This window comes from Trachurus trachurus (genome assembly GCF_905171665.1).
Source record: "Trachurus trachurus genome assembly, chromosome: 16".
Classification (NCBI taxonomy): domain Eukaryota; kingdom Metazoa; phylum Chordata; class Actinopteri; order Carangiformes; family Carangidae; genus Trachurus; species Trachurus trachurus.
In genome coordinates this window covers 16,631,204-16,649,891 of record NC_139902.1, presented here as the reverse complement: position 1 = coordinate 16,649,891, position 18,688 = coordinate 16,631,204, and the positions used below count along the sequence as shown (strand labels likewise).

Below are 18,688 nucleotides of genomic sequence, written 5' to 3'. Positions count from 1 at the left end.
AGAGTTCAGGGATCAGATATTCACCTGTACCAGCTCTTTGCTTGACAGTTTGGATAAACAGTGGGGGACTCGGTCTGACCTCACTGTCAAACAGACTGATATGAATCACCTCAAACTCCAGTGAGCACTTCCAGCCTTCTCTGTCACCACCACCACCCAAACACATCACATTACCTCCTATGTTTTCAGAGCTAAAACTTTTCTGTGTTTCTACAGATTGTATGTTCCTTTTTTCCCAAAACAATACTACTCTGCAACATCCACAACTGTCAAAATGGTTTCCTCCTACTTGCCCCAGAAAATGCTACGTACATTTGCATTCACATTTATGTTTGTGACATACATACACAAGACTAAAGCGCAAACACAGACCAGTTAAAACAAAAAATCTTACCATAAATGTGCTAATTACAGTTGCGGGCTTGTTGGCTGGTGTGACAGAGCGGGCCACAGTGGCCCTGTGAACCAGTCTTGCAGCTGTCACACACATCACACACATGCAGACTTCACTTTTCTCCTCCTTGTTCCCCACTGATGTGGCCCAGTCAGCCCAGAGACAAATGGGCCCAGACATGGAAGACATTAAGACTAGCTAAAAACAACATGCTAAGTACAGACTTGCTCTCCCGCAATGCAAACACAAAGTGTTCACTCTGCTGCAGTTATACACATTTTGACATGGACAGCAGGGGAGACAGTTTTCTTTATATTTATCTAAACGCTTGTTTCAGGAAAAGTCTAAGATTTTGAGACACTTTGTGGCTACAAGTAGCTGTGTTAACATTAAAATGAAAGGGTAAAAGAAAAACCAAATTATCCAGATCAAGGGTTAACCATAGATATATGGTTGGGCATTTAATGCATACTGTGAGAAATAAAACTTTAATAAGATACATGGGCTGCAATATTCCTGTTGATTGCCTTCAGACGACATGAGAAGAGAAGACACATGCAAGCTAGGCTTCCAGAATAAGTTTCTCAATCTCAAACCCAGCAGTGTGAGGAATGCCCCTGACCCTTCTCCAGTTTCTCCGGTGTCTTGACCTTTGTAAATACGGCTATTCTTAACACCTGAATTGTTTCTAAATCTGAGAGTGCAGTGGGTTGACGTGATGTTGCAGAACACATTAGCCAGTTGTGTGGTGTGCATCAAATCAATAAGCAAAAACAGTAGCAGTGCAGTCCTGACTGTCTCTGGGTTTAACATGTGATGAGACTGGGGAAAGAGCTTGCTGACGTGACTGGTAACAAATGACTTACTGTTGCACTGGGCTTAGAGGGGGCGGCTTCCCCCTGTGGATCCTCAAACATGGTGTATTTTCTTAAGGGAGACAATTAGCTCTTGATGAGGAAGCCTGCCGCTAGGAGCTGTTGATATCAGGGAGTCAAAGGTCAGTATTTGAAGTGGAAAAGCTACGGCATGGACCTGCTCATCCAGTGGGAAAACATTACCAGCCTTTTTCTTATTTATGTGCTAAGCTTTTTTTGGATTGGTACCAGACGCTGATAGGTTGTTAATTGTTCATATTTTGGTGACACATTACCAAAACGAGAAGATCAGATTAGCCTTTTATAGTCATGATTTTTATGCAAAGAATGAAATCAGCATCTAGAGAGAATGTCTGATTTGCTTGTTCTTTTTGCCATTATACTAAAAAACATAATCAAAGTCATAATGTACTTCAGTTCCAGTGGTCTAGATTGAAATACCTCAATAACTATAAACAGATTCCCTCAAAGTTTTGTCTTGTGGTTCCTAGTAGATTAATCTTACGTCTTAATTGATCCCCCGAATTTTCCTCAAATGCTAAGATGATATACAGTATTTTGTGATTTTGACGGATATTTTTCAACAACTGTTGGACTTATTGGCGTGAAATTTGGATCAGACATTAAAGTGTTCCTCAAGATGAATAATCATAACCACTATCATCATCAGGCCAAGAGGTTTTTCTAATAGTTTTGCATAACAGTCATTAGCAAATGTCAGCATACAAACAAACTAAAGTAAACATGAAAAATACTGAGCCTGTAAAGGTCAGAACAGTAAAATGGCCATTGTGAGTAATGTCAGCATGCGGACATGAACCTGTGGGTGAAAACGTCACTATGCCTTCATTGTACCTTACAGAGCAGCTCGCCTGGCCGAAGACTTCGCTGTCTGTCTCAATAACATTCTCTGATGCACAGGAAGTGATGAGGTGTACAGCACTGCTACAGTAGTAGGCTATGTGTTGAATAAACAAGAGCAAAGACTGGGTAGTTAACATAACCAACAAAGGACAAAAAAAAGAAAAGACCAGGAGCCTAAGTCAAAACAAAGATGCTGCAGTCTTGCATGCCGACAGTGTTTAAACACAAAATGATTTCTTGGAAGTGCAGCACAAACACCAGAGCACTGACTGCTGGCTAGCTACAATGCCATCAGATTATAAATAGCACCGCCTTCCAAATCACAGATTTAACTACAGCCGCCACTGAGATATGTAATTTCTCTTTAATTTTAAAATTAGATAGTCAACAACTTACGCTGGCTGCTGCTGGCAGTTTGTATGTACCCAGAAGTAATAGTAGAAGTAGTAGTAGTTTATTCTAGTACAGCTGTCGCACGTCCCCTCTGTTGAATCATGGAAGATTTAAAAAGGAAATAATAAAGAAAACAAAACAGAAAAAAAGGCAAATCCTCCCACCCCGTGATCAAACATATCAACAACAGTCCACTTGAAGGAAACCAAATGAAATGGTGCAGCCATTACCCTCACACTGTAAACAAACATGTCTCTTTTCCCCCTCTGGATGCCATTAGGAATGTTTCAATGTTTGTTTTAGTCATTGCGCCGAATATGTTCTTTCTTCCTCTTCATACTTGAACAGTATGCAAATCACAGCATTCATTCACAAGCCGCCATTGTTCGTAGTCCAAACACAGCTTGTGTTTTTAACTCTGTAATTGTGCGGTATACGCTGCGCTGCTTATCTAACCTCCCCTCTTTCTAATCATGTAATATTTAGAATATATAGAGGCTACAACGTTGTGCGCTGGTTAAATCCCGTGGCTTTTACAAAGAGCGCAAAAAGGCCGCTTTGAGGCCTTTATGGAATCCAGCTGGCTTGGTCCAACATTTCCAAAGTTCCACATTTATCTGAATCAGATCAGAGCCAAGCATCGTCCAGTCGGACACCAACTGCAGCCTGGAAAACAACGAGAACATTTTTAGAGAACATGAACACATTTGTACAGATTAAACACTGGGGTGGGTCACAAAGTTGTTTTCATTCCAGTATTGGTCCTAGTGACAGTGGTCTTACATACAGTGCAACTCTTTCTTAATGTCATGGACTGCAGAATCATCATTCACCTAAACCAGGTGTCTAACGCTTTTAACGCTTAATAAAATCATACGCCATTTATTAAGCATTAGATACAGCAGCATTGTGAAGCTGTAACCTCAATAATCACACACACATGCACGCACACACACTGCCATTCTCTGTGGTAAAGTGCTTTAGCTCTCCAACACCCCTCAGCAGGTGTGGCAAAATCTTTACAAGAACCCTAACTCCTCTTCATCATCATCATCATCATCTCAAAACACAACCCTGTGAATGTGGGTCAAACCTATTTTCGGAGCTGTTATTCCTGTAAAAATAAAAAGTAATAGATGTGCATTCCATTTTCACACGACACACTCAGCCATGTTGAAGTTCAGGCTTTTGAAAACATTATTGCCAGCCGCACTCCACGTGGAAATAGTCGCTGGATAAAAGGTTTGATTTTTAAAGTAGGCATGGTTTGTCCAGTGCACCTATTTACGTACATGCACAGTAACTCAGCTCTGAAATACAGCGCAAAGAGTGGATGTGTTAATGAGAGCACCTTTTCTGTCAAGATCCTCTTGTCTTCTGCAGCAGCACTCAGGAGCTTTGTGCTGTGATTGAGCCTAACCACTACCAGGTGTGCTTGAAAAGGTTTTTTGGTGAAACTGGCACAGGGTCAAGAAAGACAGGGTGGAAGGAGGAGGAGGAGGAGGAGGAGGAGGAGGGAGCACCAGAGGAATGGAGTTGCTTAATGTGAAAACATCAAACGGCCCGAGTCTGGCACAAGAGTGTTAGGCCAAGGTGTCTGAACTTGTTACGGTGCGATCGAGCAGGGCTGTTGCCTGGTGAAGCCTTGTCTCACGCAGAACCCCAAAAAGGCCCCCCCACCCCCACCCACCCACCTCAGAAGCTGAGCTTTTTTCCAAGGGGGTCGTGTGAAGTCATGAATATTATTTTTCAGGAATTGGCGCTTAAATCTGGTTCAGTCTTATGTGTCAATCAAGATGAAAGACAAATGACATCAATTCTAACATTTACAATTCGTCATATTCTCTGTACGAAAAAGACTCTTTCTCTCAACTATGAAATTATCTGTTGTGAAAATCATCACGACTCCACCCTGCAGTCCACTCACAGCCTCACGCAAACTGTATTGAAAAGGTATGTGTGGTCATGCACCGTGTCAAAGAGCCTAAACCAAACAACATTTGTTTGTTCTTTGAGCCAAGTTAAGTGGATTTGCTCTGGGAATAATCATCTGTATATGTACAACAATAGCCAGTTGGGGAAAATAAAACAGTTACATGGTATATATATATATATATATATAGCAGTATGTTTCCAAAATAATATTCCAGAAATATTCTAGAAATGATCCACACATTGCAGCATTTACAACATTCTATTTTATTTGGATAACTGAAGCTAATGGTTAAATACAGTACAGCCTGCAGAAGCACTGCTTGATTTTTTTCTTTTTAATTTGCATGTCTCTTTCCAAACACTGAATCTGTGATAAGCCAACTGCAGAGTGCAGACATCCAGTATTTGGGGCTCTACGTTTTGGAGAGTTAAGAGTTTGAAATACCAGAACCACTGTGTTGTCATTGGCTTTATTTTTCAAATGTATGTCTTCATAGATGTAGATGCAGCCATGCAGAAAGCATACCCCCTGCTGAGCCGAGAGCAAGGTCCTTCTCTCTTTTCTTCTCCAGCTTTATTACACCGGCCTCCCGTCTTGTCTGAATAGTTAAACCTGTTAACTCATGCACAGTAATGCTTGGTGGGGGGAAAAAAAAAACAGACAGGGACCTCTAGGGGTTGGCATGGTAAAGACACCCACTCACACATGAGTCATCAACTATAATCAAGGTTATCACAAAGTTAGTTCAGAGAAAAGAATATTTCAGACATTTTAGCATCTCTGTTGAAGTTTTCCATCAGGTTATCTCGTTTATTTTATTTTCTGTAACACGTTCAGTCCCCTGTCCCATATGTCAGTACTTTTCCTTTCAGACACTGCCAGGAATCTCTTATCTCTGCCATTCAAGGAGACACACAAACACAGATTCTTCATGTGAAAACTCACACTCCTACTTACACAAGTGAAGTTCTAGTTTAGTTTGAAAAATCAAAATGACTTGATGCTGTAGCAACGATAGCTAAATGAAAGGTGTCTGTAGTGTTAGCAGGGTTGTTTTAGCCATTCGTGTTGAAATCCAGTGCATCATCTGTTAGGAGATGAGAATGGCTCTGTCCTGTCGGGTTTGACACTCTCAGATTCATACAGTAGAAGGTTATATTAATCGTCATTTAATCTACCTATGCAGTGATAAGAAATATCCATGGCATCCCTCTCTTACAATACAAATGTGATGGAAAATCTCTTACCACTCTATGTGGTTCCTGGCTAAATAATGTGAGTGTCACTGGGGTCTGCACACCTCTCGTCATCCTCATACCTCAAATATCTTTTCACTACTTCAAGGTATGTTTTGTTGACACAGATTTTTATAGCCGTGGATCATAATAGCTTTGGATCATAATCTTATCTCTCCTCCTGTATCTCTCTTTTTTTTCCCATTGCACGCTCTGTGATATGATGGCTGGCTTTGGCTAAATAAGGTAAGAGAACACTTTACATTCTTTCTTGCCAAAAGACGGCTGATCCTCTGTAGTGCTGCGAGCCAGAACGCCTTTTTATCCTATCAGAAATTGAGGGTGCCTTGGGTGTGCCAGCCAATCCCTCTCCACCTTGACACTGTCATGCTACGGGGATGCATGACTGGCTGCTAATGGTGGTTTTCAAAAATCTCTTAGAGTGATTTATTTTCTGTGGGCATGTTTGTTGAAAGCCAGGTATGTCTCTGTTTAAAGTGGGCAGCAAGTTACTGGTAAAGCACACCTTCTCCCATCTTCTCCTTTTCATTGAAGCAGTCATTTCCCACTTTGTTTTGTATTGAAGATATGGGCCCTGTTCAATTTTCCAAGCATGCATATTTTCAAAACAGTCATTCTCGGAAGTCATCGGTCAGGTTGTCAAACCGAGAGACTAATAAATAAAGCACCAGGGCTCTGTCTCTTGTTTTAAATGTAGCTGTGATCTGCCATAGCACATGGTTTTCCTGTTCTTTTTCAGTTCAACTTTTCCCTTTATAAACAAAAGAAATGAAATTTGCTTACTGCAGAAAACGTGCACTAAATATTCTGTGACTAAGTTAATTTAGGAAACTTTTTAGAGACATTTACTCTGAACTGTTTTTCATCAGCATTACTGCAGACTGAACCCAGCAGTGCAGGTCATGGTTAGATTAGCTCATTAAGAGCTATCCGCTGTAGGAAGGTCTTAACTTTTCTCCAATCCAGTTGACCAGAACTTTTTTTGGAAAATGTGGTGGGATTTACTCTTATATGACAGATGAGTGATGAGCAAGAGGCCCCATAGTGTTGCTGAAAATGCAGACAAGGAGCCTACTGCAAAAATACTGGACTGTCTCTTGTTGATTTTTCCCTGGGTAACAAGAGAGGGCACTCATATCTATCAAAGGGGTATTATTGCATTTTATCTCACATTTGTGGAGTCACCCTGTATCTTCTTTCATCATAATATGGATTAATGTCTGCTGGGTGTGTATGTGTGTGTGTGAGTGTGTCTGTGCATGAGAGAGAGTTTGATGGATTTGAGCTGCAGTTACCTTTCCTCTCCGAGACTGGCCCACTGTGGTACAGTGATCCAAGGCACTGTATCACTGTATTTATTCAGACCAATCCAAATATGTCGAGGGGTGCAATGAGGCCCTGTGACACTGGAGAATAATGATAGTTGACCCTCACAATGAGGTGTCGGGGAGGATGGCATGCTTGAATATTTGAGATATTGCACCACTTTTTTTTTTTTACAAAGAGAAACCAGCCACGTGTGAATTTGGTGACTAAAATGTGCAACTGTTGGCACTGGTGCTTTATGTTGTAAAGTCAAAAAAACTGCAGAAAACCGCTAAACAATTACACATTTTGGTTTAATGTCAATAGTACATGTTGAGCAACAGTGTTTGGCCCCTGGCTGTCACTACTTTGACAGCTGGCAAAGAGAGCTTTAATCTACAAAAAGAAAACAACAAGATCAGAAAAAAAGACATTTATTATGCCAATAGGCTGTCACTGACTTTACTAATTTGGTTTGATAAGCAAATATTTAATCCTTATCATGGGTTTACATGGGTGTGAAACTTCATGGGGAATAAAACAGTGAACACATCAGTCATTTGGCATTGTTGAGTGGGATTTCGAAGAGAAAGCAGTCAGTCATGTTGATTGTGAATTTGTTCCAGTTGGGCAAACATGTTGGCCCCAGAGGACAAAACAGGTCTTTGAGTCCTTTGACCGTCTGTGCCAAGCATGGATTATATTCATTTCAATGACACCTCGGAATAAAGAAGTGTCTATCCAAACAAAACACCTCCTCAACAACAGAGATAATTAATGATTCAGGCTGAAACTGTCTCCTCTCGTCCATAAGAAACGTTCTGTTTCACTGCATTTGACTCTAAGAGCTTCTCAAAGTTAATATTGACAGTTTTAAACCTAAGTCAGCACCGTAGGCATAAATCACGCCTCTAAAGTTACAGTTCCATTGTATGCTGCCGTCTTTAGACGTCAATAACAGTGCTGACTTGACCATTCTCCAAGCTCTGCTGTCTGTCAACAGCCAGATCACACTTCACACCCACCTTGGCATAGCAAAGCCGGAGCCAAGGTGCAACAATCTGACATGACAGGCCAGTCATGTGAGGCCACGATGGTTGTGGTAACTGATGTTTATGATCACACATCACCACAGAGTAGCATTTGTGTCCCATCTCATGTCCACCCTCACCTACTAAAGCTGGACAGCATTTTGATAAAATTCCTTCCTGGCTGCACGTCCTCCCTGGATTCATTAGAAATCATTTCACTGCTTTGAAGGCCACATCTAAAAGGGAAAGATTACACACACTGTAAAAACAGACTCATGCGCTGGCTTGTTTGATGATAGTACTGTAGGTAACGTCTGTGCCAGTCTGATTGTGAATCTGGATCAAAGATAATGCCATGCACCTCTCACAGCCAACCAATGAGTATTGTTTGGAGATATTACACAGAATGTGAGAGAATAAGAGCTTGGTCTTTCTGTTGTTTCTGTCTACGTGAGTCTGCTTCATTTAGAGGCTGTGTTTTCCTCATGCATACCTCAATTTTGAAGAAGTTTGGAGCCCTTACAGGTGCTGTTTCCAGGCCAGGCTTTATTTTGTTCAGTAGCCAGACAAACAAGCCTCCATATGCTTTCAAATGCAGCCAATAGTGCTTATTCCCTTTGTCCCTTTGTTAGATTTGGGTCAGATTCCCAGTGCAACACATTTTCTCTTCTGTCAGGCATTTATATGCTCCTTTTAATTGCTACCATGCCAAAACCATGTTTTCCAACCAAGAAAATAGTCCCGTTTTCAGTCTGATGGGTTTTTAGATGGTTTATTTGACCTTAAGAGGTAAGAGAAACATGTCTAGACGTGGAGGAAAACTTGCTCATTCGATTTATTTGAGAATTTCGAAACGCCAAAAAATTGCAGATACTCAGTTCTGGCTGGACACTGATGCTAAAATCTAAAGATCAGATTTGTCTCTCTTCCCTGTCAAATGTGTTTTTAAATGCCTGTCTGACTGGTGGAAGTAATTACCCAGGGTCATTATGGGTTGAGGGCAACACTGATGACAGGGCTCTGGTCTTATTAGACCTCATGTCAGGTTCACTAAATTGTGTCCTCACCGAAGCCACTGAAAGACAGGTGTCAAAGGTGCTCCTCCTCTCCACTGAGAAGACAGGAGGAAACACATTTTGCCCATTTTGGGAAAACTGTCAGAAAATAAACCAGAACTGGAGAGAGACTGCAATGGTTCCCCTCTTGTGCACCAACCAGGTTCCAGAAAAACTGTAACGCGTTCTCTTTTCCCCCCACCTCTTTTCCATCACAGAGTGGCTAGTATGGAAATGAGACGGTGTACTGTCACAGCTGTGTGTGGGTCCACATCGGTCTGCTTCCTATTCCAAGAGCTGAGTCTGAAATAGATGTGGTCTCAGCACAACTGTGTTTATTGGACAGAGTTTGCACTGGTCCATTTCCCCACGTGTCAGGTTGTTGAGAATAGGAGGGAGCAGAGAAAGTCAGAGGCAGAGAGACAGCCAGGAGGAGCGAGAGAGGAAGAGGGGAGTAAAGTAGGTAAGGGGGAGAGTCATTGAGGTCATTGTTGAGAATATTTTCCAAGTCTACTTGAAGGAAGAAAAGAACCATTAAATATTCTCATTTAATTGCTGTACATGAAATGAAACATTTTTGATTTTAAGGATCATAAAAGTCTAAATTGAGAAAAGCGTTTGGCTTTGTGGACCTGTCTTTTATGGATACAAGATTAATTAAAAAGAAAAAAACCTAACCCTACAGCATATGTGCACATTCGTGATAGTCGGGGAATATATGCTGAGATTTTAAGTCGTACTCTTAAAGCATCTGGTCCTGCATCTATATGCACATGGCTGGTTTTTACTGCAGTAAGAAAAGCTGTTTGGCTGCAGCAGCTGCCAAGCAACACATGGGGAACAGCCTTGACCCAACCTCCATCCAACTCTGAGTTAAAGTTTTATACACAGAGATTATTAGATGAGCACTGACCCACAGAGTCACAGAAATAACACTAATAACCAGCTTCACCCCTGTCAGCAGTTTTTGTAGTTTTATAACCCTATCACAGTACATGGCGACTTCAGTGCCTCCAGTGTGGCCTTTTTTCGTCGCCACCCCAACCAGACCCGCTTCCATTGTCGACCCCCCTTGTTTATATCTGTGTCAGGCCTTTGTCTGGTCTGCTGAATGAGTACATGCCTTCACTCTCCTCTCCGCTCCACTACGTATCTGTGTCAGTGGTGGCGAATGTGGGGGAAACCCTGCTGAGGAGGTGAAAGGGGGTGGCTGGTTGGCTACCAAAAAAAAAAGCAAAGGGAAGAAAAAAGGGGGATATATTCTGGTGGGGAGGGGAGGGGGTTGTAGTGAGGGTCACCCCACCTGGTAGCTAAGGAATGACTCATTAGACAGGCAGGCACTAATGAAAGATTTGTCTGTCCTCACATCGGCCTTGCTGTCATGACTCTGTCCTCATCTGGAATTCTGCAGATTCCACCCTCACGTTCCTCTGCTCTCTGACAGCACTAGATAGTATCTTGATGGCTGGTTAACGTACAGTTTATTGAAGAAACTTACCAAGAGATGATTGGCTTGCCCTTTAAGTGGTCTACGGAACACCATTCAACCTCTCCCGGAGTAATAAAACAGTAGGGCCGTGTGCTCCGTAAAAAAACAAACGACACCTAACGCCACCGCTGTTGTGATCCAGGAGAATTATTGTGACTGACAAAAACGTAAACTTTCATTCAATGTCTAGCATAAACACATCAATAAACGCAACAATCCAATCCGCCCCCCCCCCTTCGCTGTTTCACATCGAGGGACAAAGAGTGCCGTTGAGCTCCGTGGGCCGGGTTTTTGTGTTTATTGGAGCTCGGTATGCCTTGGTATCAAATGCCTCTGCCAGGATAGAGTGTCGCAGGCCAGAAACCTGATCTCCTCGCTGCTCCCGTGAGACACGATGTGTAGTGGAAGTCCAGGTACAACATCCGTGAAGGAAATCGAATCACAATGAATTAGTGTTGGTTTATTTGCATGTTCCAAACGCCGTCATCAACGTAGACCCTGAAATACATAGTCCAGACATTCTTTACCGTCAACCTCCTCTGAATGCACATGACTTCAGATTTTAACAGTCCTGAGCTGCATATTAACTCTCTTCTCGTTGCTAGATTAAGCTCAGATTTATTATCTACTTAAACGATTTTTGTTCCTGTCCCAAGCCTCAGCTTTGTGTCTGCTCAGAGACTTTCACGCCCCGTGGGTCCATGCAGGCCTTCCTGTGCGGCTCGCTCCCAAACGACAGAGGCTTCTTCAGTCTGTGTGGGCCCGACTCGGGTTTTCTCTAATCTAAACCATCATCTCCATATGTCTTCCATCACAACTTCCAAAGCATTTGAATAAACTCCAGGCAACAGGAACAAATTAATTAATGTCTTTATTCCTCTGCACGCTTTGTAAACTGCCTGTGTGAGTGTGTGCGCATATTCTTGTATGTTACACCCACTCACATTTTCCATCTAATTGTCTTGATCCACTGTTCAGTTGCACTCGAAACCCAAACACGTTGAAAGTGATCTCATTCTTACCTGCATTCCCGCTTAATGATTTCCACCTGAGCGCTATAATCTGCTTTTATTGACCCATCATTCACCTCATGTTTTCGTTCAGGGAGAAGGGGATAAAAAGAGCAGAAGAAAGCCCAGTCCACAAAGTAGCATGTTACAAGCCGATGCACATGTTGGGAGGTCTTCCACCTTAATTACTTGTGTTTTCTCTTCATAAATGTTGGAACAGGAGGTTTCCCTTACAGATTTAAGAGGGAGGGAAAGGGGGAGAAAAAATTAAAATAAAGCACTGCTGATGTTGTTGTGCTGCTGTCTCGTGACTGCAGAAGGCCATTACGCGTACTGTAAACTCAAGGGTTTCTCATGAAAATACCAGGGGATGAAAATGAAAAGATGGATCCCTTTATCCTTACACATGGCAGGCAGTGATGTGGCAATGCTGACACACATGAGACCGTGCTTTCCCAGATGGCTCACAGTTTGTCTGACCTCAGTCTGACCACCGTCACCTCTCACAGAGCCTGTGGCCTTCACTGACCAGTGGAGCAGGCTCCGGCCTCTCTGGGACCGGGCTAAATGCAGACATGGGCAGGGCACTGGCTCGGGACTAAAAGGCCACTCTCAGGGTCCAGACCAGGACTTTGCAGCTCAAACTGACCTTTATTTCCACAGGGCTATGCATAAACACCATCCATCTGCCTGTCATTTGATTAATATAGATCATGGCTTATTAATTTGTTGTCTTTACCAGACTTCCTGTAGGTCTACTGATGCGTTCCTAAGGGGTTAAAGCAGTGACATCAGGACGCACAGACACTGGAAGTGACAGCACCACACTGACACGTGACAAATTCTACTTCCTGCAACCTGCATGCAGCATTGTATACCCTTGGCGATGTCAGGTGGTCTATTTAGGCTGACGGTGCTCTGCTTGCAAATACTGGGAGGGCAGTGCTGCTTATGTAACTCCTGCAGCTCTGTTGGGTTTCATAAGTTTACTTCAGGTTGGAAACAGTCATCAGTCCCCATTTTGCTCTGTGCTGAGCTTGTGGGAGTGACAAGGTCAAAGAAAAGAGGTGTTATCATTGGTGAAATAAAGCCTATACTCTGGACACTGGATATTGTAACACATGTTAGCATTTATCTCCCCTTTGTCCTCTAAAGACACTCTCAAACTCCCAGTGTTTCTATTTTTGCTCATGTTAGTTTGTTGGTTGCAACAGTAATAGCAACACAGCACATGCAAGATTGAAGAAGTGGTTGATGACAGACTGATGGGTCTGTGTACTGATGACCTACTTTCAGAGCAAAATCAGGATCGTTTTGTTGAGGGCGTGATGATGAGGAAAGATGCAGCACAGAGAGTATTACACTTTTCTTCTATATCACTTTTTGTTGTCTGCTCCAAGCCTCAAATCAAGTGATCAATGGTCTCACTTTGCTGTTCTCATCTCAGCCTCGGTGTATCCCACATTAAGGATTTTGACTTGATTGTGAACTGTGAGAAAGTTTTACATACAGTCGCCAACACGATGCTCGGGGGCTCCTCCTCCTCCTCAGCTTCTTGTCTGACAGCTCCACTCCTGAAAGCAAACACAGTTTGATTTACAGTGGTGTGTGCGGGGGCTGTCCTGCCCAGTGGGGTCTTTGTGGGTTTCCTGGCTGTGCTTTGGATGTGGTTTATGTGCTCCGCCTGCTGCGTGAAGCATGAGCAGCGGTAGTCATCCCTTTCATTTTATGGCACTTTCTGGAAATAAAGGCATGTGGATGTTTGTAACTGGAAAATGAGCAGGGCTAATGGCTTTATGGGCAAACTAATTTTGACTGTTCGTTAGCTGTCCAGCGGTGAGTGGTGGGGGACAGGTCTCAGGTTGAGATTGGCATGTGGAGATAAATAATAAGTGACCCATAACTCATACAAGACAGCCTTACTGGAATGTGCTGGCACTGGGATGGAAAATCAGAAGGTGTCTGAAGCAGCACAAGACAGACTTGCTTTTAAAAGTCGTCCTCTCAGCAGTAGCACAACCATCCATGAAGTCCTGTCGTGTCTGAATGTCTCAGGCCCCACAGCAGGTTTTTCTTCACTCTGGGTATTAGAGCACATTCCTGATGATTATAGAAATTCCTCTACTACTTTTATGATTGTTATAATTATGAGTCCATTACATCCCTGTAGCTGTTCCAGCTGAGAAAACGTGACTGTGCATTGCAATTTAAGGGGAGAACAGCTGCTGTCTACGATGCATCAATGTGAGGCATCAAAGAGACACTTTCACTCCGTTGAGTCATTCTTCTGTCTGGTACTTGTCAGTAAAACCCTAAGGTGAGTGCAAAGATGATGGGGAAAAAAACGAGCTGCTCGTCCTTAGATGCACTCAAACATTCTTTTAATTTTAAGGCCTTGTTTTGTGGTATTGGCAACACAATTGGATGGCTGTGTTGACATTAAAAAGGTGTATTGAATTAATCTGAAATCCAGGCTGTGGAAAGTAACTTGGCTGCTGCAATTGGTTTGTTTTGTTATTGAAGCTGTATTATGGTCCAGTGAGAACAGAGGTGAATCTGAAATGTTTTGCAGTGCCTAAACTGTGTGTTATCCATCATAACTTCCTTTGTTCTTACAGTCCTATATTTGACTTGGCTCAGTTACAAATCCAGGACAAATGTAGCAAGCTATTGAGTTTGAAGTTTCAGGTGTTTTTTGGGGGGTTTCAGGTGAACACGACTTTGAGAGTTGGAGGTTCACAAGCATCTCATCTCCATACATGAGAGTCTGGGCTTTTTTTCCTAAATGGGGAAATGCAGAAGCTCCATACTTCTGGGCGCATATCTGTGCCAAATGGTATGGAACTAATCTCCACTGAGCTATTTCTCATTAAAGATGGGCCTCTGGGAAGTGCATCGTTGTGTGGACCATGGACAGGGACATGGGAAGGAACCGCCTGTTCCTGCAGATGGGCTTCATTTAGTGTTGGGAAAGAATAACTTTCTGACAGTTTTATTGCAGTCCAAACTACAGGGCTAAGTAGAGGAGCACAATCCCCTTTGCGCAAATGTCAATGGAACTTTGCTTAGAAGAATTTCTCTGTCATGTTGTTACTGATTGACACACATGTGCACACAAACCCACACTAAAACATGCTTTGGAGATTAATTCAAACCCAATGGCAGCCCCAGTGCTGATGCATCACGCCGTAATGCTGATAGGCTGTGACCTGGGTGGAACCAACACCGGTTGTTGAGCAGAGCTGGGTGTAATTTATCTGTTGACCGATTAACATCCAGCGTCCGTGAGGAAGAGCAGTTAAGACTTTTAGAAGGAAAAGACGCACACTGATTCTAACTTGGGCTGAAGTAGCACCACAAATCAAGTTTTGCTTTGTATGGTGAAGGTGTGATGAGTAACCCAGAGTATCCCCCATCTGTGTTTCCGCTCGAGTGATCAGAGAGCTTGTCTGTTTAGAGATCCCTAATCTACACTCTGAGTCATCGTCCTGAACTGCAGAGCACTGGATGTGGCCCTACCTTGACCTGCAGTGGAGGGCGCAGACACTGAACAAGCTTTGGTTCCTCACTACCTGAACCCTCATTTTGTTCATGCAGATATCGTGGCAATGGGCAGCGATGTTTAACATGTACAAAAAGTCATTTTATCTCACGTACATTTATGATAGTGTAGAAATATGTAGTAGTATTGTGTGTTGTTTCTTCAGTCAGAGTCTCGAGTTTATGGCTTTACCACACACAGTGATTATGATAAAAACAGAATCAGAGGTTCAAAAAGAAAGAAGAAAAAAAATGTTAGTTTTGAGAAGAGATTTAAAGATGATGCCGACTTTAGCAACCTTGATTTCCTCAGGCTGGGAGTTTCATAGTAGGGGGCCCGAACCAACAAGGCCCAGTCACAGCTCCTTCCTGTTATTTATAAAGACATAAATCACCAACATCGCACAGCTTCCCTTCCTAATACCTCTGGACTTGTGGAGATTTATTCCTTGCGGATGTTGTTGCCAGTGACTCGCTGGGACGCTTCCATAAAAGACCAATACTCATCTACTCATCAGGTGTCTGACTGAGCCATGTACGGTACTGACTGCACAAAACATTTCAAACTCTGCCTCGCTCTCACCAAATACCATCAGAGTCATAAATTAGAAGTGAGACATCCTCTCAAGATAAGGAGCTCTGCTGGAACCGGACCGTGAAGTGTTTGAATCCAACACAGCGCCTCATCACATCGGAAGATTTCAACTACATGTGGCTCAGTCCCAGACTGTCTGCGGTACAGATGCATCTTCAGTGTCTTGTCTCTGTAGTAGAGTGGATTATATCTATAATTTGAAGTGTTTAGACTTTTTCCCATGGTAATCAGAAATGTCCTGGAAAAGAGCCAAAATTGACCCAAACTGTGACTCACAATGTTATACATATGTCAAATAAATATATTATACTACAATACTACTATGTTATTAAAATAATAATTCAGACTGAAAGGCTGTTGATATATGATGATGTCTGTGTCGTGTTAGTGGAAAATGCACCCTGGTCTGGGGTCGAGAAGTACCGTGTAGTTTTGCCTACAGACCTGGCAACACACACCCTGTTTCTTCCTCTCTCCATCTGTCTCTCACTTCATCAGCTGAGAGGATTTACTCTATGGTTAAGGAGGAAGAGAAGGAGGAGGAGGAGGAGGAGGAGGCCAACAGAGACAATGAATAGAGGCTTGTTGCTCTGAATCCCAAGCGTATGCACTCATCAGTGTGTGTTTCTCACACTTCTGAATAGAATTAGCGGCAGCTGTTTGTAAAGACTAAAGGATTTCATGGGCACAGCTGATTTGCGTGTGGGTGTGTGTTACTGGATGAAGGGTGTATTCAAGGCAGCATGTACATACGTATGTGGTGCCTGCCAGCGTGTTTCTCTCAACTGGATGTTTGGGTGTACAAGTTGTAACTCAACAACAGTGATAAATCATTTTTCTGCCAATCTAGCCAGGACTGCAACAGCTGCAGTGGTGCAGCAGACAGGAGTCGAGCCACTCAGCAAAGTGCTAGTCATGTCTTTATGGAGTGTGTGTGTGTGTGTGTGTGTGTGTGTGTGTGTGTGAGAGAGAGAGAGAGAGAGAGAGAGAGAGAGAGAGAGAGAGAGAGAGAGAGAGAGAGAGAGAGAGAGAGAGAGAGAGAGAGAGAAACAGACTACCTCATTGTGTTCATGCTTGAATGTGTACATGCCAATCTCCTGCCAGATCAACACATATCAACATACCTCCAAGCAAGAAAGTAGCTATAAAATAAAAGGGAAAAAGGAACCACTTTGTATTAAAAAAAAGCAAACAAAAAAACAACAACATGCAACGTGTGAATCAAAAGATAACAGAGAGTGAGAGTACAGAACCGTACTGCTGCATTGGGCCAGAGTGTACTGTATGTTGCTGTATCTGCAGCAGTAATAGGCAGGTTTTGCTGAGTCAGAGAGAGTTCACAGAGCAGTGATGATGAGCGGGGAGACCAACGCCGTGCTCAACACTGCCACTCCCTGGCAGACTCTGAGAGCTGCACGCAGGGGAGTAATGAAGGATTGTCAAAAGTAGTTGCAGGAAATGTACCGCCTCCATCACAAGCATCTGTCATCCGCCTGATTCCTTTCTTTTAGTCCCCTCTGGACTTTCCATAACTGATTAATGGGTGTATTGTGTCTTAGCCATTGTGGTGCCTATTGGCTTAAGGTTCTGCCATGACTTTGTATTATGGTGAGCTACAGATATGGCTTTGTCAGCAGGAAACATCCTCTGTTCACTAATTCTCCACAGATGTGTTCTGAGTTGCTCCTACTGTTCTTTTTCTCTCTCTGCTCCTCTTGCATGATATATTTCATTTAAAGCTTCTTGGGATAATTTCTGCCAGTGACATGTGCACCATGCAGACACAAGTGATTTTGAAGAAGTTTATGGCTCATGGGAAAATGTGTGAAGCTCTAAAACACTAGTGGATTTATTTTTCCAGAGAAGTTAGAACCATCCTGACTCTCTTGTCAAGATTTGTTTTGTTCACTCTTTGTATGATAATATTATCAAAGAAATACCACATTAGCTGATTTTTCCATTCTTTCCTCTTCTCTCTCCATACAGAAAAACTCTACAACTCAACTGGAAGGGAGCTACGACGAGCCCTCTTTTCCCTCAAACAGATTTTTCAGGTAATTATTTCTCTGTTCTCGCTCTTGCTGAACTACATACTACATCTTTTTTTTCTTTTTTTTGAGGAGGTTGGGGGGGGGGGGCAGCAGCCCTTGTGTGACGTGCATGCACATGCATGTGCGCACATTAGCATGACAGAACTACATGCAGCGTGCACACATGCACTAGTGCACACATGCACACTCACACATGCACTCGGCATTGTTTTCTTGAGGAAGAGTCGTGCTGCTGAAAGTCTGCCTTCGTGGCAGCTGTGGAGTGTTCAGGTCTGGTCAGACTTCACACACACACACACACACACACACACACACACACACACACACACACACACACACACACACACACACACACACACACACACACACACACACACACACACACACACACACACCACATACAGTCACTCACACACACATTTGGGCTGGGCTACTGGGCAGTCGACTACAGAGGGGGAGGGTTAAGTGACAGTTGGATGAAAAAGAGAGCAACAGACCTTGATTCAGATCCAAAATAGATTAGAATAGCTCACTTTTTACACGTGGCTTTGCGGGGTTTCAGCTGCAGAGAATATCGATCATTGTTGTTGTGTAATATTACATCCACTTGGTTTGATATCAGTATCACTTCTGTACGTTGCAGAAGCGTACATGTACATGCACAGGTCTCACGACTGCTGTCTCCTGTCTCTTTAGTGCGCGCCTGTATATTTAGACCGTTTGCCAAATGACTGGAGTCTCCATCACAGCTCTATGGTAAAGCTGTTCTGGAAGCACTTACGCTCCCTCCAGGGAGAGAAGGAGCCCTGACCACCTCATGGTGTTTATTGCTGTCTTCCTCTGTATCCCATCTGTACAGTAGAGTGTATCAGAAAAATGTTAAATCCTGCAGAA

At 43.0% G+C, this 18,688-nt stretch overlaps 1 protein-coding gene across 1 annotated transcript in view; it reads left to right on the top strand.

Moving 5' to 3' along the window:
* Positions 1–18,688, top strand: part of fhod3b (formin homology 2 domain containing 3b) — an 87,111-nt gene that overhangs the window by 32,500 nt on the left and 35,923 nt on the right. Inside the window, 1 exon segment of the mRNA XM_083989090.1 lies at positions 17,730–17,797. Within this exon segment, the coding sequence (XP_083845216.1) occupies positions 17,730–17,797 (68 nt within the window).